Genomic DNA, 25,557 nt, shown 5'->3' on the forward strand with positions numbered 1-25,557 from the left:
GGGACTTTATTCCCAGACCAGAAAATAACTGTTGGGGATGTTGAAATGCCTATATCTATCCTTGGGGACCCAGCCTACCCCTTAATGCCATGGCTCATGAAGCCGTACACAGGCAGCCTGGACAGTAGTCAGGAGCTGTTCAACTACAGGCTGAGCAAGTGCAGAATGGTGGTAGAATGTGCATTTGGACGTTTAAAGGCGCGCTGGCGCAGTTTACTGACTCGCTTAGACCTCAGCGAAACCAATATTCCCACTGTTATTACTGCTTGCTGTGTGCTCCACAATATCTGTGAGAGTAAGGGGGAGACGTTTATGGCGGGGTGGGAGGTTGAGGCAAATCGCCTGGCTGCTGGTTACGTGCAGCCAGACACCAGGGCGGTTAGAAGAGCACAGGAGGGTGCGGTACACATCAGAGAAGCTTTGAAAACCAGTTTCATGACTGGCCAGGCTACGGTGTGAAAGTTCTGTTTGTTTCTCCTTGATGAAACCCCCCGCCCCTTGGTTCACTCTACTTCCCTGTAAGCTAACCACCCGCCCCTCCTCCCTTCAATCACCACTTGCAGAGGCAATAAAGTCATTGTTGCTTCACATTCATGCATTCTTTATTCATTCATCACACAAATAAGGGGATGACTACCAAGGTAGCCCAGGAGGGGTGGTGGAGGAGGGAAGGAAAATGCCACACAGCACTTTAAAAGTTTACAACTTTAAAATTTATTGAATTACAGCCTTTTTTTGGGGGCAATCCTCTGTGGTGGAGTGGCTGGTTGGCCGGAGGCCCCCCCACCGCGTTCTTGGGCATCTGGGTGTGGAGGCTATGGAACTTGGGGAGGAGGACGGTTGGTTACAGAGGGGCTGCAGTGGCAGTCTGTGCTCCAGCTGCCTTTGCTGCAGCTCAACCATACACTGGAGCATACTGGTTTGGTCCTCCAGCAGCCTCAGCATTGAATCCTGCCTCCTCTCATCACGCTGCCGCCACATTTGAGCTTCAGACCGCCACTTACTCTCTTCAGGCCGCCACCTCTCCTCCCGGTCATTTTGTGCTTTCCTGCACTCTGACATTATTTGCCTCCACGCATTCGTCTGTGCTCTGTCAGTGTGGGAGGACAGCATGTGCTCGGAAAACATTTCAGCGCGAGTGCGTTTTTTTTTTCTTTCTAAGCTTCACTAGCCTCTGGGAAGGAGAAGATCCTGTGATCATTGAAACACATGCAGCTGGTGGAGAAAAAAAAAGGGACAGCGGTATTTAAAAAGACACATTTTATAAAACAGTGGCTACACTCTTTCAGGGTAAACCTTGCTGTTAACATTACATACATAGCACATGTGCTTTCGTTACAAGGTCGCATTTTGCCTCCCCCCCACCGCGTGGCTACCCCCTCAACCTTCCCCCTCCCTGTGGCTAACAGTGGGGAACATTTCTGTTTAGCCACAGGCAAACAGCCCAGCAGGAATGGGCTCCTCTGAGTGTCCCCTGAAGAAAAGCACTCTATTTCAACCAGGTGACCATGAATTATATCTCACTCTCCTGAAGATAACACAGAGATAAAGAACGGATGCTGTTTGAATGCCAGCAAACATACACGGCAATGCTTTGTTCTACAATGATTCCCGAGTACGTGTTACTGGCCTGGAGTGGTAAAGTGTCCTACCATGAAGGACGCAATAAGGCTGCCCTCCCCAGAAACCTTTTGCAAAGGCTTTAGGAGTACATCTAGGAGAACCGTGAATGCCAGGGCAAAGTAATCCTTTCACATGCTTGCTTTTAAACCATGTATAGTATTTTAAAAGGTACACTCACCAGAGGTCCCTTCTCCGCCTGCTGGGTCCAGGAGGCAGCCTTGGGTGGGTTCGGGGGGTACTGGCTCCAGGTCCAGGGTGAGAAACAGTTCCTGGCTGTCGGGAAAACCGATTTCTCCGCTTGCTTGCTGTGAGCTATCTACAACCTCATCATCATCATCATCTTCTTCGTCCCCAAAACCTGCTTCCGTATTGCCTCTATCTCCATTGAAGGAGTCAAACAACATGGCTGGGGTAGTGGTGGCTGAACCCCCTAAAATGGCATGCAGCTCATCATAGAAGCGGCATGTTTGGGGCTCTGACCCGGAGCGGCCGTTCGCCCCTCTGGTTTTCTGGTAGGCTTGCCTCAGCTCCTTCAGTTTCACGCGGCACTGCTTCGGGTCCCTGTTATGGCCTCTGTCCTTCATGCCCTGGGAGATTTTGACAAAGGTTTTGGCATTTCGAAAACTGGAACGGAGTTCTGATAGCACGGATTCCTCTTCCCAAACAGTGATCAGATCCCGTACCTCCCGTTCGGTCCATGCTGGAGCTCTTTTGTGATTCTGGGACTCCATCATGGTCACCTGTGCTGATGAGCTCTGCATGGTCACCTGCAGCTTGCCACGCTGGCCAAACAGGAAATGAGATTTAAAAGTTTGCGGTTCTTTTCCTGTCTACCTGGCTAGTGCATCTGAGTTGAGAGTGCTGTCCAGAGCGGTCACAATGGAGCACTCTGGGATAGCTCCCGGAGGCCGTCGAATTGTGTCCACAGTACCCCAAATTCGAGCCGGCAAGGTCGATTTAAGCGCTAATCCACTTGTCAGGGGTGGAGTCAGGAAATCGATTTTAAGAGCCCTTTAAGTCGAAATAAAAGGCTTCATTGTGTGGACGAGTGCAGGTTTACATCGATTTAACGCTGCTAAATTCGACCTAAAGTCCTAGTGTAGACCAGGGCTCAGGTTTAGTTTCCATCTCTTTGGCAGAAAGGATTTAAACAAGACTCTGCCATCTCTCGGGACAGTGCTCTCACCACTGAGCTTTGGGATAGTGTGATGTGGTGTCCCCTGCATCTTTCATGTTGGAGCTGTTGGCCTTAGGATATACCCCTCTTGTTGGCATTTCCCATTGGCTAGCTTAGGTGACTCCCCACCTAGCATGCTGACTTCCATGGATCATATTGTAAAGTGCCTCTTTTTTCCCATGTATTGTACAGGGAGCCTAGGTGCCTAAATCGGCTTTGGGAATCACAGTGTTTGTTCCTGTGATTTTCTAGGCCCCTAACAGTTAGTTAGGCGCTGTAATGCTCTGTGTTGAAACACTCAAGTCCCCCAAAAAGAACAGGAGTACTTGTGGCACCTTAGAGACTAATAAGCTCTAATAAATTTGTTAGTCTCTAAAGTGCCACAAGTACTCCTGTTCTTTTTGCAGATACAAACTAACACGGCTGCTACTCTGAAACCTGTCAGGTCCCCCAAGTCTCATTGCTTATGAAACTCCAAATAAGAGCCTATCTGCATCTTTAGACATCTAAATACTTTTAAAAATCTGGCCTAGAGCCTTAAAGGTAAGATGAGGAGCTTGAATTTGGTGCAGAAGTGGACCCAGTGCAGGGACTAAAAAGGGGTGAAATGGTCAGAACAGTACGAGAGGAAGATGAGTTTGGTGGTGGGGTTTTAAATGGAATGGAGGAGAGTGAGAGGTGTGCCAGGTAGGCCAGAGAGAAGCAGAATCTAAACAGATGATTACCAAGACCAGGACAAATTTTGGCTGTAGGGATAGAGTTTGGGTCTCTTTAAATGTATTTTAAATTTCACAGGATGACCTTCATTCACTCCACAGGAGGTAGTCATAGGGAAAGGGAAAGCGTTTAGCTCCCAAGCAGGGAGTTGAACAGTTCAGCTAGGTCAAGTAGCTGGGTACACTGCTTATGAGGTCTTGTGCTCCACAAATATTCATTTTGATTAACAGGATCCTCTACACATACTTGTGGATGATTCTGTGTATTTAAATTCTTGTACTATGTTCATCACCACGATATCTGAGTATACAAAACACATCATGATGGCATGTCTAAGATTAGTGACCAGTTTAGGTTAGGGATGTAAATATCGGTTTAAAAAGTTAACCAGTTAAATATTAAAATTATTTTGTTTAACCAGTTAACCAAGGTAGCTGGGAGGGCCTGGCACGGTGGGGTCTGGAGTCTGGCTCAGTGCAGTGTGGCCTGGGCTGAGGTCTGGCCAGCCAGAGCTGAGCTCCCGCCCACTCCCGCCAGCTGGCGCAGCGCAGCCAGGGCTGGGGGCCTGCTCCAGCTGGGACTGGAGTCCTGCTAGCTCAGCCAGTGTGGTACAGCTGGGGCTGAGCTCTGGCAGGCCAGCACCATGCAGCCAGGACTGGGCTATTGCTGGCCGGCGCGGCCAGGGTTGGGGGCCCTCTATGTCCGGTACTGGGGTCCTGCCGGCTCAGCCAGTGCAGCTGGGGCTGAGGTCCAGCCGGCATTGCACAGCCAGGGCTGGGCTCCTGCCAGCGTAGCCAGGGGCCTGCTCCGGCCGGGACTGGGGTCTCACTGGCACAGCAGGGCTGAGGCCACTCCAATCCAAGCCTAATGCTTACTGGTTAAGCTTTTACATCCCTAGTTTAGGTACAGAGTTCTGCTCTAAACTGGAGACTCATCTTTTATACCCTCAGAAGACAGTATATTTCCTCAAATGCCTTTTGTTACTGAGAAAGGTCAGCATACATTTGATTAACATTTAAGACACTTGTGCCATCTGCTGGAAATGACATGGATCAGCAGTACCATTTGCAAACTACCTTTTATTACAGGACTATCATTTAATTTCATCATTCTTATTAAGTCCTGGGAAGAGGACTAACAAAAACAGGTTATGCTATAGGCTGCAGAAGAGCAAACATCTGTTCCATCCACATATGCCACTACCTACAGATGCCTGCCTCAACCCTCTTCTGAGGAGACCGCCACAAGGTGTGAAAGGTCTGATATTATATACAGGTGCCTAGTTACTTGGAACAGTATACAAATACAAAGGTATTGTCAGGTACATGGGTATCCAATGCTGAATTGCTCTACTTGGGTAAATATGCAGATATTATTTACACTGTATGTAAATTATAGATAAGTATCTTTCCAGATGTACTGCACTGCAGTTTAAGCTCAAGATCCTTGTTGTTTTGTATGTCTTTTGATGGTTACAAATTACTGAAGCCAAAAGTGCCTCAAACAGGTTTTGGAACTATCTAATGCAAGCTGAGAACCATTTCATTTATCTTATTCTGTTTAGTAGCATAGTAGAGTTTTGTCTTGTGAGACAAAGGTTGTGATGTGTTGTCCTGCTGCTATTGTTAAACAACTTTTTCCCCTTGTCCCTGGAGGCACAAATTAGAGCAATCACAGGGCTGCTCTAACTTACACTGACTGGAATGGCCTCCTAAGGGGCCTTGTGCCCTAAATTCCTTCAAAGCTGCATGGCCTTGCAGCTACCCAGCAGTCTATCAAGTGCTGGTGCACTTCAGGTGCCCCTCCCCCAATGCCTCTGCCTTGGAGCCCCTGACCAGCTGGGAGAGCAGACGGGCAGGTAATGGAGTTTGCTGGCTCCAATGGAGTGAAAGGGGTGGTTGTGAATCAGTGAGTTCAGAAAATAATAAATAGGGAGGCGCTAACTTGTGAAGAGCCTTGACGGTACAGACTTTAAACTTGTGTTTGATGTGATGAAAAAGGGGGAACCAGTGGAGGGTCTTGAAGATTGGGGGTGAGAGGGAAACCCAATAAAAGAGTTGGGGGCAGGGAGAGGGAAACACAATAAAAGAGTTCTAGGAAGACAGTTTAGCAGCAATGTTCTGAATGGGGCTGAGAGGCGTAAGGTTACAGAAGGCAAAGCCAGGCCAGAGAAGAGGCCAAGACAGTAGTTGAGATGGGAGAGGATGAGGGCATGGACAGGCAGAGGGGAAAGTCTGGAGCTTGGAAACACTAAGGAAAAGCAGCAAGATTCAGATATGGCCTAGACGGGGCGTGAGGAAAGGGGAACAGAGTAGGAAACAGAGTGCAGGTCTGAGGCTGGGAGATCAATGATGATGTCATCAGCTCCCCTTCACCTCCCATCCTGTTTCAATTACCCCATCCCCTCATAGCCTCCCCACGACCCCAACCCCTCTCAGTCTCCCATCCCCTCAGCCTCCCCACAGCCCCACCCCTCTCAGCCTCCCCACAGCCCCTCTCAGCCTCCCCACAGCCCCACCCCCTCTCAGCCTCCCCACGACCCCACCCCTCTCTATTACCCCATCCCCTCTCAGCCTCCCCACAGCCCCACCCCCTCTCAGCCTCCCCACGACCCCACCCCTCTCTATTACCCCACCCCCTCTCAGCCTCCCCACAGCCCCACCCCCTCTCAGCCTCCCCACAGCCCCACCCCTCTCTATTACCCCACCCCCTCTCAGCCTCCCCACAGCCCCATCCCCTCTCCGCCTGCCCAGCTGCACTATCCCCTCCTTACGCACCCACCCAGCCCTCACCTCCCCGGTTGCCATAGCTGCCGAGAGGTTTCCTTACCCGCCCACGCCCCCCGCACCGCGGCCCCTCTGGCCCAATGGGGAGAATGGGGCGTGTCCCGGCAGCGGAAGGGGCGTGGGGCTGGCACCGGAAGGGGGTGCTGGAGCCGCCGCAGGGTGTGTGCGGTAGCGAAGCGGCCGCCGCTCTCGGAGTCTCCTGAGCCGCCCGGGACCGAGGTGTGAGCCCTCCGCCAGGTGAGGGTCTCGGGCCCATCGCCCCGGGGACAGCGTACGGGGGGTGGGAGTCGCGAAGAGGCCTCGGGGCCTCGCCCCTTCCCTCCTCCCCGTGGGGGAGGCAGGGCGCTGCGCGGCCCGACAGGCCCAAGGGCTCGCGGAAGTAGGAGGGGGCAGGTCCCCTAGCCTCGGCCGGCCCAGCTCCTCCCTCTCTCGGGGGTGGCAGGGCCCGGGGTGGGAGGGGCAGGCGGCGGGCAGAGGCCTTCGCAGGCCGCGCTGGGGGGCGGCCCCCCACCCCGGGCTGCAGTGGCTCGTGTCTCTCCGGGGAGCCGGGCGGGGAAGTGGAGCCGCCCAGGTAACGGTGTGACCCACTCCCCTCCTGCCAGGCTGCCGCAGGGCCTGAGCTGGCAGCACCGCCTTCTCTAGCCTCCCTCAGCCCAGCCCCACCTAGGCTGAGTCACCTCCCCCGAGGGCTAGGCTGGCCTCGCACACCTGTGTGCAGCAGGCGTCGCTGGCAGGGGCTGCTCCCTTGGCCGTGATTGCCACCCTTCGGCTCCTACCGGCTGGGAAATGAGCCTCCCCCTTCCGGTCTGATTCTAGGCCTCTCGTTCCCAAGGCTCCCTGCGATCTCTCCGTCGTGGGCCAGGATGCCCAGCTGCCTGCACTGGGGGCCCCCGCCCTGTTGCTGCACACAGATCAGATTCCTGTGCTGCAGGCATTGCCTACCGTGAATAAAAATCTCTTGCTGTGTTCAGGAGATGGCAATAATGTCCATGGCACTTCATAGCATCCTTTTCACATAGGTACTCGTGGTGTTGTTTCAAACAAATAGGGAGGAGGTAAGGATGCAGCCCTGATATCTTTATAGAATAATAGGTGGGTGTAAGAGCACAGATACAGTGCCTAGCACAATGGGGTCCTGGTCCATGACTGGGACTGCTAGATGTTATAGTAATACAAATAACAAAGGTGGTATATTATTTATTACTAGCCTCTGCTGTGGCACAAGGCAGAACTAAATGTAGGCAGGCACGAGGAGGAAAGAATACTCGTTTGGGCATCAGGCACAACTTGTAAGACTTCTTAGAAAAACCCATAAACTGCCCTGATGAGGTTGTAATCCACAGATGTTATCTTGTATAGTGCAAGTATCAGTGCCATGCAGACATTGTCACTGAGTGAAGATTCCAACTAAAATGTAGTAGTTTATTTCATTTAGTCTTTTTGAAGTTACAGTAACTGTTCCAAACAAGGAAGCAAACTGAAAGATATATAATACTTTAAAAGCTAAATTGTACTGTACATGTAACTTCAATAGCTTGAAAACATTTATAAGGCTGTAAAACTTTTATAGCTTTAGGAGTGGTTAGGTTACCTAAATCAGAAGTCTCATGAACTGTCTCAGAGCATTTTATGCAGGAGGATGTATCTTTTTTGATAGTTCCCCAGAACAGAGTCCATTTAAAAAAAAAAAAAAAAAAGGCCTTGAAAGTATAAATTCACCCTTCCAGAGGGAGAAAACACTATTTATTTTTGGGTCTTAGATCCCAAAGTGGGGGGCAACTAGCAAATAGCTGATTGCAAATGAAGTGTCCTGGCCATGTACCTATATTTAGATTTTGAGTTAATTTGATATGCAGGAAGTGAAACACCATTAAAGCAAATGGGGTCCAGTACACGCTTGCACACTCAGTTTTGTCAGTGCACCATCTTCTGACCTGCAATATCCTTGCTATTCTGGTTCTCACTAGCTTTTAAGCAGAGCAGGCTAAGTGTGTGGTTTTTGTTATGTGCACAAATAGACTAGGATGAGACTGAGTTGGAAGGCACAACTGGCACATAAATAAGGTTTGGAACTATGTTCTTCAGACAGAAGGCTAGTGCCCTGATACATATTACATTAAAACTAAAGCATTGCAGCGGTATGGCTTTTTATTTTGCAACAGACTTATCCCATCCTGTAATAGAAATACTTTCACTTTAATATTAGTGAAGGTGATTTGCTGTAATATGAACACATTTATTTTGGCATGAGTTTTACACCTGAGGGAAGATGTTTTTGGGGGAAACTCACTACTTTCATTTGGACCCTAGCCAGAAATGATTATAATAGTTGGAACAAAATTCTAACCATGTTAAGTACATTATATACTTTCCTGTTTCCACTTGTAAGTGTCCTTTATTTATATAGCACTATAGATGTGCATAATAGTTTGGACAGAATGAAAGGTCCCTACTCCAAGGCGTTTACAATCTAAGGACTTGCTTACATGGGGAAATAGCCTGGAATAGCTAATATGCAATACCTATTCTGCATTAGCTCCACATATGGACACTCTTATTCTGTAGTAGGGGTGTCTTTGTCCAATTTAGCTTAATTGACCTTGCAAGTGGATTAAGCTAAATTGAAAAAAGACACTCTTTTAGGGTATATCTCTACAGCAATTGGGAGATGTGACTGCAGCACATGTAGCCATACCTGGCTCTAACTCGCCCATTAAAAATAGCAGTGAAACTGCAGCGGCATGGGCTTGTCACCTGAATACATATCTAGTGTCCCAGAGGGCTTGCACTCAAGGGCTAGCCTGTGCTGCCTTGGCTTCAATGCTATTTTTAGCTAGCTAGCTAGATCAAAGCTAGTTAGGGAATGCATATGCATACTGCAGTCACACCTCCCGACTGCTGTGTAAAGGTACCCTAATGTGCGGAGCTAGAGTGGAATAGCTATTGGGCTTTAAATTCACAACCTAGCTTATTTCACCCTAACTTCCCTGTGAGGACACGCCCTAAGTAAATAACATAGCAAGGGGTGACAAAAAGATGTGGGAAAAGGGTTGTGTATATATAGGAAGGTGATTGTGCAGAAAGAGATCATAAGGCTTACTTATTGACAGTTTTTTCTCTCAAAGTTTTAATGAAGATTTTGGGGCAGTGTTTGGAGTGGCAGAAGGATGACCAGATGTCACAGTTTTATAGGGACAGATCTGATATTTGGGGCTTTGTCTTATATAAGTGCCTATTACCCATCACTCTCTGTCCTGATTTTTCACACTTTCTATCTGGTCACCTAGGTGATGGGCACATTGGAAAGCTAACTGAAAGAAATGAGTTTTGTTGGGGGTTTTGGAAGAGAGTAAGGCTGCATAATATAAGGTTGGAGAGGATATTCCACATGTTATGCTACCTGTTTAAAGCCCTAGAATATGGAAAGTGCGTTTTATTAATCTTACTAGTCAACCTAATGGTGATCGAGGAGAAATCTAGCTTTCTGTGTTTGGGTAAAATCTTACTGGGAATGTACAATTTTCTGAAATGTCACTTTTTAATAATACATACTACCATGGGGGGGTACTTTATTTCCATTAGCTTGGAGTGATGAATGGATTTTTTTCTTTGTGGAAAGGCAATGAATGAGAAATTCTGATGTCAATGAGTAATCTGTATTTAGTTTCCAGTGTTCTTCCTCACCACTCCTAAATCCGTAGGTCAAGATAAAGAACACAACTCTAGCTAAATGGGGGGGGGGGGGGAATGGTATTAAAAGGCAAACAGGCTTCTTGTATTTAATTTGTAGGGAGCTGAGGAATGAATTGATTTAAAGAGTACACATCAGCAGTGGTGCCTGCTGTGTGAGCTGTATGGTGGATATCATCTGCATCATCCAAACTGTCTCTTATCAATACTACAGTTGTTCTTGCATTAGCATGCACATGACTAAATTATGAAGGAAGCCTTTCCTTTTGTTTTGGAGGCAATTGCCTCCTTTTGAATCCCCATCTAGGCTCCAAACTTATGGAACTGGAGTGTGGGATGCTATGTAATTGATATGGATTTTTCATTTGGGGGTGAATTGCCGCATTAATGTCACCAGCTAAAACCAAATCAGATATGTTGAGGGGCTGTTCACTTTTGGTAGGTAGATCTGCAAATATCTCCTATACTATTCTTCTGCTCTTCCAGTACTAAATTTTGTAGCAGTTTTGTGATGGGAATAAATGCATATGAGTCTGAAACTACCAAACTTATCCCTTGAGACCAAATCTAGATTTAAACTAATTTCTCCAAAAGTGAAAGGTTAGTGTATTAACCCACTTTTCTGTCTGACTTCTTATTGACGTATATGGCAAACCAATAATTGCATTCCTTTCTTTCCCAAATCTTTTCTAATGGAGAAATGTTTGTCTAATTATTTCTACCTAACAAGCATTAAAACTATTTAAAAAGGATCAATGACCTATTTGGCATCAAAAGAGCAGGTCATTGAAAGCAAACTTCAGGACAGTGAAGGCTTATTAGTACTGTTTTGCCAGTTCAATATATTATGTAAGTCAGATATTTTTCATTGCCAGTTTTTCATCTACTTTCTACAGTGTTTAAATGCAGTTACATCTGATCTGATTTGACGGTTGGTCTTGAATAGCTCATGATGGTTGGAAGCAGCAGAGCCTATAAAAGCAGGCATGATCACTGTCAAGTAACTTGGGCCTAAAATATGGTTTATCATAGATCTCTTGTAATCTGGTGGGGAATGTTGAGTGTCTAAACATTTTTATCTCAACTGTCATTAAAATTTACATAAATCCCAAATTCACCACCTTTGTCCTTGCTTGCAAGTCCTGTGGGTTTACTTTGACCTTGGGTGCCCTTTCTAAAATGACTGTGGCTTTCTCCCGCTCCTTACTTCCCCTCTCACCTAAAGGAGCCAGGGGCAGCTATAAACTAGTGTCTTTTACAGATACCTACCTCTGGCAGTACAATTATTAAAAAGAAATCCAATCCAGGTCATGTCTACATGAGCAAGCAAACTCAGCTGAAACCTTTTAATTCCCTTGTAGACACAGTTTAATACCTTTAAGATCACTTGACCTGGTTGTGGTGTTGGACCCTAGGCTAGACAGGACCTAGATATTTTCTCAGCTTGCAGGAGTGGGAAGAAGGGTGATGGCTTCAGTGGTTAATACATAGGAGCGTTAGATTCAAAGTTCTGGTATCTGAGTGCTTACTGAGTGCTTCCAACCTTTGAACACTCTGGTTGCTGGCATTCTTGATCAGAGATAGGATGCAATCATTGCCTTTTGGAGGGGTTCTAAGCCCTGGTTTAGCATGCTCTTAAAAATCTGAAAAGCACTAGTGTCTCTCACCTTCTACTTAGAATTAACAAGCCCTGTTCTCAGAACTCTTCCATGGCTATGACTTGCAACAGCCCCACCCCTCTCCCCAAAAGTATCTATGCTACATTAGACAATTCCTGTCAGTCTCTCACTACAGTCGTTGTTGAATGTACTGCTCTTAGGGCTTGGCTACACTTGTGAGTTACAATGCAATAAAGGAGCCCCGGGTGCACTAGCTCGCTACCCGTCCACACTGGGAAGGTACATAGAGCGCTCTGACTCCGTGGTTACAGCGCTGCTGGTACTCCACCTCGGCGAGTGGAATAATGTTTGCTGTGCCCCCGCTGGAGCGCCCCAGCACCAGTGTGAACGAGGTGTTGTGTTACTGCGCTCTGATCAGCCTCCGGCAATGTCCCATAATCCCCTTAAGTCAAGTGGCCACTGTTGTCATTGTTTTTGAATCGCTGCAGGAATGCGGATATGCCCTTCGAAATCTCCGTTTCTGACAGCCGGCTGCTTATCTGCTCCGAGACAAAGCAACCATTACTGTGGAATGCTGTGTGTGAGAGAGAGAGGCGGGGATCGGGAGGGGGGTCTGCTGCTGTCTGAACTTACAAGACAGCATGCTGACATGCTCTCAGCCCCCCCCAAAACCCACTCTCTCTCCCCCCACATACACACCACATACTCCTTCTCACACTCCACCCCACCGCCCCCCCATTTGAAAAACACATTGCAGTCACTTGCATGCTGGGATAGCAGCCCATAATGCACCACTCCCAAAGCCACTGCAAGTGCCGCAGATGTGGCCTCGCCAGTGTGCTTGAAGCTGTCAGTGTGGACAGACTGCAGCACTTTCCCTACTGCGCTCTCGGAAGGCTGGTTTAACTCAAAGTGCTCTACATCTGCAAGTGTAGCCATACTCTTAATTGCAGGTAATCACCACTGGTGCCTTCCATTTGTGGCCTAAGAACATGTCCAGCCCAGGCATCCCAGAGATGCTTGTTCCAGGCTGTGGCACACTAATCTATTGTTAGGAAGGACACAGCTTTCAGCTCCTTTATGGGAGGGACCAGCTATAACTGATAGTGGCTTTTTTGGTTTGGTTTTTTTTTTTTTTTTTTTCAAACGTCACTCCTTTCCTTGTGTCTTTTTTTTCCTTCTGGCAAACACTTCCCTCTTATGGAGCCCAAGTCATCATAGCTCTGCAAAGCCCTTCTCCAAGCTTCTAACAAGGTAAGCAATGGAGAATCAAGTCTCTAACAGTGTTCCTTTATACAGCAAACCCTTCAGTGAGAGTGATGGTAGGTGCGTACTGCCAGATTATCCACATTTTGGTGTGGGGCAATGCCTTTCTTGGAAGAAAACACTGTGGTATTTGAATTATGTTAAATTCGTTTTACTGAACAGCACTTCATACTTTTGTAGCAAACCTACTAACAATAAAAGATTTTAGGACAAGTTAAAATAGTCAAATCAACGAATAAATTGAGGCTCCAACACTGGCATCTCAGACTCTGGTACAAATGTACACAATTAATGAAGTTCTTATTGAAGAAGTCAGACTTTTTTAGTAAGTAGTGTGAGCTGTCTTTAAGATGTACACATAATTTAGACAGTCCAATAACTAAGGCTAGATAACATGTTTTGTATGTCTTGTACTTGCGTTTGGGTTGAACAGTCAATTTTGTCAGACTTTCTTCTGTACCTTCTCTATGCCTTTCCCTATTCCCTCTGTGGTTTCCCTAATGTACCCTTAAGTGAACCCACTGACTGCCATGAAGGGACTTGCATTTAAAGATAAATATATCATATTAGCATCGTGTTAATAAACCCTCCACAGTTCCTAAACTGAACGCTGCACAGGTGATTTGTTTTGCGATCCATAGCACTACTTGTGCTGTGCTACTGAAAAAGTACAGCTAGAATATAACACAAACTTTTTTAATAACAAAATGCAAACTTCTTTAGAACTACTTGTCTCTAAATTTCAGCATGCAGACTATTTTTCAAAACAAAAATCCAAATCATATGGTAATGGTATTGTGTAAACTGCTTGTGGTAAACCTAAAGGTGACTACAATGGAAATGCCTCAAGAGGCAGTGCAGGTTGAAGAAATTGGAGTCATACAGTTATGTGAGATATTTTAGTATTTATGGCTGGCTTTCATACACTATAAAACACTGTTTATATAGACATACTTTGATCTTCAAATTAACAGTGAAAGTTAGGGGGTCCCCAGCTGTGAACTAGTTACTGTGTTAAGCATGTAAATTGAATTCATTTCATAATTGAAAGTCTAGCAATTTGGGATGCGGCAAGAAGGTGGTGGAATATTGTTGACTTGAAATACAGAGCACTGCAACTCTACATCATTAGTTCATCTGAACTGGTTCATGCTGGTTGTAATAGTGACCAAAAAATGTTGCTATTTGACTGATCTGTCTTTTCAACTTACATTTTTACTAGGCAGTATATTTATTAAGGCTATATCTACGCTGTGCGCTTAAGGGAATGATTCCCCTGCTCGCATATACGTACTTGTGCTAGCCCTTGTCAAGCTAGTGCAAATATTAATAGCAGCGGAGCTGCGGTAGCGTTAGGGGCAGTGGAGACACGGCTTAGCTGTTTCGAGAACGAACCCACCTGAACCTCATGGGTATATACTCAACATGGCTAAGCCATGCCTCCACTGCCATTATCCTATTCAGATTATCATCATCATTATCCAGATATCTGATGCTATCTATACTTATGCTAGCTCAATGAGAGCTAGCGCAAGCATGTGTCAGCGAGCAGGGAAATCACCCCTCTAGCTTGTAGTGCAAATGTAGCTTAAGTGTGTGCATTACAAAAAAAACCTGTCTCTCACTTGGCATCCTTACTTGGAGTCATCTTCTTTCATACGTCTTGGGTAGGTAACATGATTACAAATTTATATCTAAGTTTGATAGCCAGCACGTTGCTGCAGGCCCCCGGCAAAAGAACAAAGGGGACACTCGGATATGATGTGCTCCATCATTTGTGCCTGGTGACTACAGGTGTTTGCCTCATTTTCCATTTAAAGAGGGTTTGTCCACATATTCCATGAGATGTCCTGATGTGATTCAATCTGCATCAGTCTTTCCAAAATAAATCAAAACCTGGTGGTTCCTTGGCAGGCTCAGTGATGAGCTCATTTGGAGTCTGCAGTAGCCAGTGATACAAACCAACTACGTCTCCCTAGAGTCGAGCCTTCCTGCAAAGACAGAGCCATGTTAGTGAAGTAAAATAAGTTAACTCACTGTGGGTACCTATTTTTGTCTTTGGGGAGAGCGGCAATCTTAATATCAATTTGGCACCTTTTAAAAGTGCCATGTTCCACTGGTTTAAAAGCTGTGTTTGAAAGAGAACTAGACTTAATGCAGAACTACGTGTGCAAGAGGACTCCATTTTCTGGGATGGCTTCTTTCAGCAAAAAATCTGTATTGATCCAATGGCTCCCAGAACAGGCACATCCATAAGGTGACCGTGCATATACCACACAAGTCCTTTGTTCAAACTTAGTTGAATACATAAAAAGAAAAGGAGGACTTGTGGCACCTTAGAGACTAACAAATTTATTTGACCATAAGCTTTCGTGAGCTACAGCTCACTTCATCGGATGCAAAATATATTTGAGCATAAGCTTTCGTGAGCTACAGCTGACTTCATCGGATGCATTCAGTGGATGCATCCGATGAAGTGAGCTGTAGCTCACGAAAGCCTATGCTCAAATAAATTTGTTAGTCTCTAAGGTGCCACAAGTACTCCTTTTCTTTTTGTGAATACAGACTAACAGGGCTGCTACTCTGAAACCAGTTGTATACATGTTACCATTGTGCCTTGCAGACACATAGAACATAGCAGTGAGGAAAAGCCATTTTCCTTACTAACTCCAGCATCCATTTTCCTGAGGCAGAAGTTCTTAAACTGTGCTCAGTGGAGAGTTGGTCATATAGCATATGTCTGACCTTATTTCCAGCTGCTAAATTGCATTTCAAAAGAGATGAATGTTTCTTTCCACGTAAGCAATTACTTTACAATTGCATGACTGTCATGTGCCACATCCTTTCTCCCTCAATCTCTGTATTAAAATATGGTTGACATTGAAAATGCTGCAGGATAGCAGGGTTGATTGTCTCAAAAAATCTCATGTGTAGAGAAACACAGACATAAGAAATAATTTTCCTGTTAGGGCAGTATAAAAACATTTTCTCTGGTACCAAACACTGCAGCTTTATTTTGCTGTTTTAAATATCCACAGAAGCATTGCATTTTGCATCGAAGCAAAGGAGGGCTGCTCAATGACAGCAGGAGCTGTCCAGTGTTTCAGATACTCCTGCTCTAAGAACATTATTCCTGTCATGGAAGAGTACCAGAGAATACTGTAACATGAACAAGTCCTGGTTTTCTTTTTTGGTAACTGTTTGAACATGCAACCTTTCCTCTCAGACTTCTGGTATTGTTAGATTGGAGTCATGGTAAGATAAAGAGGATTGGAGGAGAAATCTGTCTGGGGCGGGGGAAAGATTGATATGATTGGACATAACATTAGTATTAATGTCACATTTGAGAAGGTAATGTTCAGGTTCTTCCAGGAGTGTGATTGGTTGTGATCCTTAAATGTTACAGAAGATGCTGATTAGGCCTCAACTGGAGTATTGTGTCCAGTTCTGGGCGCTACATTTTAGGAAAGATGTGGACAAATTAAAGAAAGTCCAGAGAAGAGCAACAAAAATGATGAAAAGTCTAGAAAACATGACCTATGACAGAAGATTGAAAAAATTGGGTTTGTTTAGTCTGGAGAAGATAAGATTGAGAAGGGACATCACAGTTTTCAAGTACATAAAAGGTTGTTACAAGGAGGAGGGAGAAAAATAGTTGTTCTTAACCTCTGAGGATAGGACAAGAAGCAATGGGCTTAAATTGCAGCCAGGAAGGTTTGGTTGGACATTAGGAAAAACTTCCTAACTGTCAGAATGGTTAAGCACTTGAATAAATTGCCTAGGGAGGTTGTGGAATCTCCGTCATTGGAGATTTTTAAGAGCAGGTTGGACAAACACCTGTCAGGGATGGTCTAGATAATACTTAATCCTGCCATGCATTCAGGGGACTGGACTAGATGACCTTTCGAGGTCCCTTCCACTCCGATGATTCTATGCTGCTCTTAGTGAAATAACCAAAATATAAAGTTAAACTCCTGCTAGTAACTCACTACATTGATCGGGAAGAAGACAGACTTCCCACTTATGACTTATGATCATGACTTACACTGTATCCCCTTTTACCTTTATCATTTGTTTTCCACAACCTGTGCAATCAAGATAAATTATTTTTTCTCCTTTTAAGGAATAACTATGGATAAAAGCGAGCTGGTACAGAAAGCCAAACTGGCCGAACAGGCTGAGCGCTATGATGACATGGCTGCTGCTATGAAGGCTGTCACTGAGCAAGGACATGAACTGTCCAATGAAGAAAGGAATCTACTCTCTGTTGCCTATAAGAATGTGGTTGGTGCCCGTCGCTCTTCCTGGCGTGTAATTTCCAGCATTGAACAGAAAACGGAGAGGAATGAGAAGAAACAGCAGATGGGAAGAGAGTATCGTGAGAAAATTGAGGCTGAATTGCAGGATATCTGCAATGATGTTCTGGTAATAATCCAGCAGCAAAAATAACAGTAGTTAGCATTGCACCAATTGCCAGGGAGGCTTAAGGAGCCTCACTTACTGAGATGCTAAAGATCCAGGCAGGAAGATAATTTCTTATGGCTCTGGGTAAAGAACTTGGCTGGGTTTAGTAATTGAGTCTTCTAGTTTCTTTCATGTAACTGTATTCAGTTTCTCTTAAAGTGCTATCACCTACCAAATAACAAAACAAAACCATCTACTAGCCAAAGGCACAAAACCTGTTAGGCAGAGATTAATATGGAAGATGATTGGGGGAGAAAGGGGAAGACACCAGAAGGATCTGTGGCCAGCTGCCCTGGCAAGAAGCCTATCACTTACACTCGGGTGCTCGGATTCTTAGCAGGGTGCTGTTCCTGTTTGGTGGGGGAGAGTGGGTGATAGATGCTCCTATGTCTTTTAATCACCTGAAATTTTAAGCCTCTACCCATATTCTTTTGTGGACAGGAGAGGAGCTAGCATTTTCCCCCACACCAGTTTCCTGGCTTCTCTGAAGTTAGGGGTTGAGGGATTCTGCTCTTTTGTGGTTGCCTCAGTCAAGATCCTAATGCATGTGAAGGGGAGAGGGTTCCTGGTACTCCTCTTGCAACCATTTTTGAGTCCTGTTCCTCTGAATACGCAAGTGCAGCCTCTGTTGCTAGTCATAGCTTTAGACAACTTCATTGCTGTCCACAGTTCTAAACAGCAGCAGTGAAAGTAATCAGACTCTTGTGAATCTCACGCTGCCAAACAGCAGCAAAATTACGAATAGCAGTGGAAGCCCTGGAGCTCTGTACCTGCGGACTCATGAACACAGCACTGCATCAGTTTGCATATGAAAAGCTGTCCTCGCAATCAGGAGGGCTATCAACTTTTTGAGAGCTGAAATTTTGCAGAAATGAATGGTATAGGTCCTCAACAGGGCAAGTTTCCCACTCCCCAGTGGATTTTTCTCTGCACTTTGGTAGTGGATAATAAACTTCATGTGTGTAGGTTTATCACTCCTGTGACTTTCATGACAAAAGCATCTGTGATGCTTCCTCTTTCAGGAACTCTTGGATAAGTACCTTATTGTCAATGCCACACAGCCAGAAAGCAAGGTCTTCTATTTGAAAATGAAAGGCGATTACTTCAGATATCTTTCGGAGGTGGCATCTGGGGACAGCAAACAAAGTAGGTAGAGTTAAAATCTTTTTACACGCACACACACGCCCCTCCCCTCCCCCCGATCAGAAGTCAAATGGTCACTGAGCAGAATGAAGTATGGAGAGAAATGTTTGTTTTCAGTGAGGAGTATTTATATAGATTTCAACGTTCACTAACTATTGAAAACAAGCATTGTGCTCGTTGCTCTTGTCATGCTTCTCTGGAGTGTCTTCCTCAGCGCAGATTGTCAGAAAACAGAGAAGACACCTCAAGCTGGTGGTGTGTTCTATAATTAGATTTCACCAAGCCAGTGACATATGTGAACTCCTGGATCACTATAACTGTCTTACCATGGAGTCACAGATAGTCCCTTTAGACTCTCCAGTCTATCTTACCACACAGGCAAACTGGACTTTGTGAGAAAAGGTCTCTTTAAACCAAAAATCACACCACATAAGGTTGCTCTCAGGCCCGAGAGACCAGTCACTTCCCCCCCAGTCAGTTGGTACTCTAGATCTTATACCAAAGACCATGCTGGTAGCCAGTTATATAGTAAACTAACTAAAGGTTTATTACCTAAGAAAAGGAAATGTGTTATTGAGAGGTTAAAACAGGTAAAATATACGTACAGGTGACTCACAGTTTGTAATTCCAAATGGTGGCAGTGATGAAATAAACTTCCAGTTTCCAAAAAGTCTTTTCAGGATACCCAGGTTGTCTCTGGGGATCTCTGCTTTGTATCTAGTACACTTTCCCATACTAGTCCAAGCAGTCCAGAGGTGCAGGATCTTTCCTTGAATCCATACTTATAGCTTCTTCTCACAGAAAACAAGCTGACAGTGTCAGTACCCACATGTTTTTTTCTTTGACAGAGCGTGAGGAATACATTTTGAGTCTTTGACCTCTCATCATCATCACACAATGAGCACTTGCTTTGAAAATAAATCTTTTCTGTTAGAGTTCTTCATTTGCATTCTATAATGCTTCTTTCTCATTTGGGTTATTTAGTTACAGGGGTGTACACAATGTAAATGTTTGCTACTATGTTATAACAGGATACAGATACGTGAAAACAATGTAAGTAACATCCAATTCGTTTTCATGAAGTTAAAACATAAAGTACACTCTTATACATTTAACAATCACTTTGATCTATACTAATACACAAGTGAATAGGCCTAGGGCTTCGGCATGAGCTGGCACATGGTCTGCCAGTGTCGTAGCTCTGACCAAACCGCCCCCCCTTCACCCCCAAAAAACCCATTATAGGTGAGTCTCTGTAATTAACATCAAGCCAAACACACTGCCATCCCTCATTCAGCCTGCTCTGTCCCCAAATGTCTCTCCTCCCATCCCTGGAAAGGCTTTTCCACCTGTCTGAAAGTTCAGCAAATCCAGGATCTGGTAGCCTGAGAGGAGGAATGCATTATTTCCTCATGGAAAATGCCCTGCCAGTCGTACCCTCCTAATTATATCAGGGGATCTAGCTGAAGTAACTTCACTGGTTGAAGTAACTTCAACTTCACTTGAACTCTGCCTGGAAGTCCGTGGGCAGTCAGTGCTGTTCATGAGCAGGATCACAGGGCTACACAGTCCCACTAGAGCTTGTTGTGCTACCCATCAGCCTGGGGAGGGGGCACTCACAGTTCCTCTGTACTCCCAATTTTTAACCCATGGAGTTCAGGACAAGAGGTTGCCTCTTGGACCCTTCCTTCTCAGAAGCATTAGGGAATGGCTCATTAGGGAATTCCCACTCCCAAGTTTTCTTCAGCGTTTACCTTCCAGAACTATTTCCTGTTCCTCTTTTGGCTTCTAGCTTTTAAACACAATGCAGTTTGAGTTCAACAGTACTAACCACAACTTTGTCTGATGGTTTTTTAATCTTTGTTTGGGTTGTTGCATTTTAAATCTTATGAGCACTCCTGCATTAATAGCTTAGTTTTATTGTTAGATTTTTACCATTACAATTATTGAAGCCCTCTGTGCTTGTTTTTTACATGTAGATATTTATTAACCTTCTAATTGGAATTGTTACCAGATGTCCAAAGTTCCTAAATTGCCCAGAGTAAGATGATGATAAATAATCCTTACCTTAAATACACGATGATAAAATAAGAGATGTAGTGACTTACCATGTATTAATCTTACCGAAATCGCTTTTTACAGCAACGGTATCAAACTCTCAGCAGGCTTACCAGGAGGCATTTGAAATTAGCAAGAAAGAGATGCAACCTACACATCCCATTCGGCTTGGTCTGGCTCTCAATTTCTCTGTCTTTTATTATGAGATATTAAATTCCCCTGAAAAAGCCTGTAGTCTGGCAAAGACGGTAAGCAGACTCATCTTTTCAATATTTTAAACTATTGAAGGTGAAAACTATTAAAGGTGTACAGTACTACCTCTGAAGGTAATTTTGAGTGATCTATTCTTCTAAAAACAACTAGATTCTCCTTCAAGAGTACTCTGTCAGCGGGAGGATGCCTGCCTCAGAGCTGCTGGCCTCCTTTCACACTAATATCTGTATCTTAATATATTTTCACATAAACCAGCAAAAGCATACTAGACTATTGACAATTACCCTGTGAGGAATAAGACAAGCTGCCCTCTTCACACTTTCACAGGATTCTCCCAGAAAGTACTTGTTTTGGAAATTTTAAAATGTTTGTGTTAATCTAGAGTTCCTAAAACTGAAAATAATAACACTGTCTTTAGTTGAGCATATTTCAAAAATTTGATGGGGCAGTTTCTCCAGTGTGACTTTACCAGTGCTCTCCATTCATGACTTGTAACATCCCAGTCCCTCTTCAAAGACCAAAGCCGCTTTGGTTTGATTGGTGCGGCAAACTATTTGATGATTTAATTGTGCCCAAATAGATCACAAGTGAGTTCGTTTTTGTCTTTTACCTCTCCTTAAAATTAGACCAAATCTCTTTCTGAGAGGTGAATATCTCCATGTGGTATTTTTATTAGTTCACCTCTACTTGCTTCAATTGAAAACTGTCAACTAACAGCTTGGATAATGATGGCATTCAGAGTTACTTAGCATATACGTACAGTGCACTTTGTTCAGGGTCCTAATATTCTGTAGCAAGAAGAGATTTTTCCCTTGCAATGCACTTACTACTGTTAGTTCAGCTATTTAAGTTATTGGGCTGTAAATCAATCTGCTTTACAAATGTGGTTGCGTTTGTGATAGAAATCTATTTAAATAGAAAAGGGGGCCTTATTCATGGCAGCTGTCAAACATGCTGCATGGACTTTGATGGAAGATTTTATAAAACAAGTTGGTGGCAACTATGGTCATATTAGTCTTTAGTGGAAAGTACATTGTTTCTTCCACTGTCACACTGTTTGCTATGTCTTTAGTTGCCTTTCTATGTGCAGCAGATATGACCCTGAAGATACCTCTAATTTTTCAGCTTTAGCTCTACATGCCCACTGCTTCTAATTCAAACCTTTGAGCCCTCCATTTTTAGTGAAGACACTCTAAGGAACTTGTCTGACAATGCTGCTCTTTAAATGGGTGGGTGGGTTGGTTTTGAGCCATGTGAAGCAGTCCATTCTGTACACTTCTTGAATATTCTGTGCTGGTCTGGGAAGTAGGCCTGGTTCAAGAATTAATCTTAAAACTCACGTAACAAAATAGAATTCTTCCAGTCGGCCAGTGGCCTGGTCTTCACTTTGTTGTAGTTGAGCCTGGCTAGTACTTTTTTCTTTTGGGGAGAGGAAAAATACTCCTAGTTTTTTGTCTTTGTTTTTTTGTACCCCCTCCCCCCCACTGAATTTTAAATGTAATATGGGAAAATTTTAAGAAAAAAATTATCTGTGTAAATGAAACTGAATTCAGATGAGTACAGAATTTGAAAATCTGGTGTCTTTGCTCTGTTAAACTGTATTGCCTATTTCAGGCTTTTGATGAAGCGATAGCTGAGCTGGACACACTGAATGAAGAGTCTTACAAAGACAGCACTCTGATCATGCAGCTACTAAGGGACAACCTTACAGTAAGTATCACTGGGGCAAACTACTACACTTGTCACTGTTGTAAATGTTAGGCTTTCAGGCTCCAATAAATAGGCTTTATCATGAGAAGTTTTGTATATTCCTCTGCTTTACAAATCACTTCTCTTATGGAGAAACCACCACACCAACTAGTGTAATTGGACCTATCTGAGAGCCATTGCCTCTGTATGCTAAATAAAATGGCAGTTGCTGTACTAGCCCAAGTTAGTAAGCCTTTCTGCAATCAATTGTCATTGAAAGGTGCACTTTTATTGACCGTTTCCCAAAAGCTAACTTTCCTCCAGTGCGTACTGCCTGTAAGCTTCATTTGCTTTCTGTTCCTAAGCCTCCATCCAGCCTTCTGTTTTTAGTTCATTATTCTTTCTTTGCCACTAAATTCAACCATTTAATATTCTTCCATTAAGAAAATTGCACAACCTACAGCTAATTACCCCATCTCCCCTTTCCTGACAAATGTAATTAACTGCATGCTTTCAGCATAAACATGTGTTTGTATTTTCTTACAGCTATGGACATCGGAAAACCAGGGAGATGAAGGGGATGCTGGGGAGGGAGAGAACTAATGGCTGTCACGCTTCACTATATGTTCAATGTCACTCTGTATCCTACACATATATCCCTTTGTGCGACAAGCAAAAAGAATAGTACATCGACTTTCACAACCTCAACGTAGCAAAAACTGTCTGTGGGGTAAAAACAATTGGTTGGTGTTTTGTGTACTTAAAATGGAGATTGGTTATACAACTGCATTCTGAACTTATTATGAACATTTGCAGTTATGATTACCGTGTTTATATTTTTAACTCAACACTGTGATTATGGGTTTTGTAATTGCAGCTGACTTTACAAAACTCTTCCTGGTAGAAACTAGATATTAATTATGTAACTCTGGAAAGCTTAATCTGGCACCAAAATAGTCGAAGTACAATTCTGTTGTAAAGTTGTACAGAAAGTTATAAAAATTATATTGTGACACTGGGGCATGGAAGGAAAACAATCCATTGTATGGCATTCCAGTTCAGTAACACACTTCAGAGAATTAGTTTAACAGGCACACTCTGTAGACATTTTTTAACCAAGTTTGGTGCACTGCTTTCAGTCAAAAGCTCACTTTAAGTAATCTTACTTTTCTGAGAGTTCAGTTTTTTGGGAGTATAGCAGCCTAGGTTTCCAAATTACATTGGCAAGTAATTGGGGTTTGACTTTGAAAAATGGTCCAGTGCTCATTCAACATGCATGATTAAAACCCCTTCCCACAACAGTAAATTACTTAGTTACAACTCGGACTGTTCTTTAGTAGTAAGATTTCTTGGTGCATTACTGTCAACTTGCAACAGGAAAAGACTAATATTGTATGAATGGTCTTATTAGTTTTTTGGATAATACTGTTAAGAGTAAAATAATGCAAAGATTGGATTTCACTTAGGAGAATTAAAATCTCCTTGGGTATTCCCACTCTGAACTCTATCTGGAAAAATTTCTAATATTCCACTCTGCCATCTTTGAATTCACTTTATAGAAATCTTCCTCCCATCTGCTTTTAAACGTCATTAAAAAATTTCTGGACTCCTACATATGTTCCATTATTTGTGGATTATAAGTGATATCAGGGTGATGGAGAGACCTGAGTGTGCTATTGGACAGGTCTCTCACTCAGATGTTTGAGAGTTGCCAGTGCTGCTGTAGTCTTCAGCTCTTAATGTCTGCCACTTTAAGCCAGATCCTGGTATTACCTAAAATGTTCAAGATTTCCCATTATTTCGTACTGGAATGCAGACCTTACACATTTGTAATGCTTGTTAGGAACTTGTGATATTAGAACTCCAAATGTCCTCATTTAGTTGTGTTCCCAAACAGGTCCAGTCAGATAAGACCTCATAAGAGTTGCATGAATAATGCAATGGAAAAGATTAGGAATAGTCATCTATCAGTCTCCCAGTATCATCCCTTTACCATTTCACCTAGCTGTAGAATCCATCTGTTTGTCTGTCCATCTGTCTCCTGGAGAGAGAATTTCATGCACTGATTTTAAAACTCCCCTCTACTAGCTGAACAAATAGTGCAGTTAATACTTGGCGCTTGATAAATGCAGTAGTGATGAATGTGGAACCGAGCCTGTCTGTATATCTGGTAGCTCTTTTCGCTTTGTTTTTACTGACCAGTATTCTGCCTAAAGTTTGCTTCTGTGACGGTTATATTGCTAGCACACACGTGGTTGTGAGAATAGTATAGCAAAAAAGAAATACCTGGTTATTGATGTACTAGATTTGTGTATGTCTTTTAAACGGTTCTAGTTTCACCTTACACAAAATAATCAGGAAAGTGTAAAAGAATTCAAAAGTGAATAATAAAAAAAAATTTATCAGTTCCTTGTGGTTTTTTATCTTTGTCACACTTGTGGCAACAGAAAATTATGGTAGTAGAATCACCACCTCATTATTGTAATGTCCAGAATTTGGACTCTGTGAGACTTGACTCTAATTAAGTGGTACAAATATTTAAATCATTCCTTTCACTAAGAAAATGAAAAAAACTCTGCTACTGTACTCACTTCGTAGTAGAGGACACTGGTTCTGTTGCTTGATGTCCATTCTGTTAGGCGCATGCCTGTACATTTTCCTGTTGTGGGGGAGAGGAGGAAGAAACGGAACTATAAATATCCTTATTTAATTTGAGACTCATTGAGTATGGTAATGGTTGAAAACACAGTATATGAACAACATCTATTGCAGTGACTTCTGTTGATGGCTAATACACACAAGATTCTGACCTGGGTACTATTGTTAGGTTCCTATCTGACTTGTTAATGGGGCTTGCGTAGCAGATGCTGAGAGCACTGTGTGTACCTGTCAGTCAGTCCCTGGAAATTTCAATAATTAATTTCTCATCACAGAAGCCACAGCTCTGCATCTGACTGCAAGACCAGAGCTCAACAGTTTTGGAAGGGTGGGGATCAGTCAGTGGAGAGAGGGTTATAATCTGACTAATCAATAGTGGAGCTTTTTCTTATGTTTCACACTTATGCTAGTTTGCCAAAATGCTTAGGTGTAGTGTAATTCTTTCCCAAATCAT

At 43.8% G+C, this 25,557-nt stretch overlaps 2 protein-coding genes across 4 annotated transcripts; one reads left to right on the plus strand and one right to left on the minus strand.

Annotated features, from left to right (window-relative positions):
* Window positions 1-731: 731 nt before the first annotated feature.
* LOC140897263 (myb/SANT-like DNA-binding domain-containing protein 7) lies at window positions 732-6,540 on the minus strand. Its single transcript, XM_078848179.1, has 3 exons — window positions 6,347-6,540; window positions 1,802-2,405; window positions 732-1,215 (listed from the first exon to the last, which is right to left on the minus strand). Exons 2-3 carry the CDS (start codon window positions 2,382-2,384, stop codon window positions 1,130-1,132), a joined length of 669 nt encoding a protein of 222 aa, XP_078704305.1. The 5' UTR covers window positions 2,385-2,405; window positions 6,347-6,540; the 3' UTR covers window positions 732-1,129.
* YWHAB (tyrosine 3-monooxygenase/tryptophan 5-monooxygenase activation protein beta) lies at window positions 6,408-24,853 on the plus strand. 3 transcript variants are annotated; one of them, XM_073309644.2, is made up of 6 exons: window positions 6,408-6,540; window positions 17,002-17,303; window positions 18,365-18,488; window positions 20,628-20,791; window positions 22,371-22,466; window positions 22,992-24,853. In XM_073309644.2, exons 2-6 carry the CDS (start codon window positions 17,010-17,012, stop codon window positions 23,046-23,048), a joined length of 735 nt encoding a protein of 244 aa, XP_073165745.1. In that variant the 5' UTR covers window positions 6,408-6,540; window positions 17,002-17,009; the 3' UTR covers window positions 23,049-24,853. The 3 variants fall into 3 exon arrangements, with proteins under 3 accessions (XP_073165745.1, XP_073165747.1, XP_073165746.1); XM_073309646.2 differs by lacking the exon at window positions 6,408-6,540 and adding an exon at window positions 6,769-6,874; XM_073309645.2 differs by lacking the exon at window positions 6,408-6,540 and adding an exon at window positions 12,768-12,866.
* Window positions 24,854-25,557: the final 704 nt, after the last annotated feature.

The sequence above is a fragment of the Lepidochelys kempii genome, chromosome 13 (assembly GCF_965140285.1).
Source record: "Lepidochelys kempii isolate rLepKem1 chromosome 13, rLepKem1.hap1, whole genome shotgun sequence".
Lineage (NCBI taxonomy): Eukaryota > Metazoa > Chordata > Testudines > Cheloniidae > Lepidochelys > Lepidochelys kempii.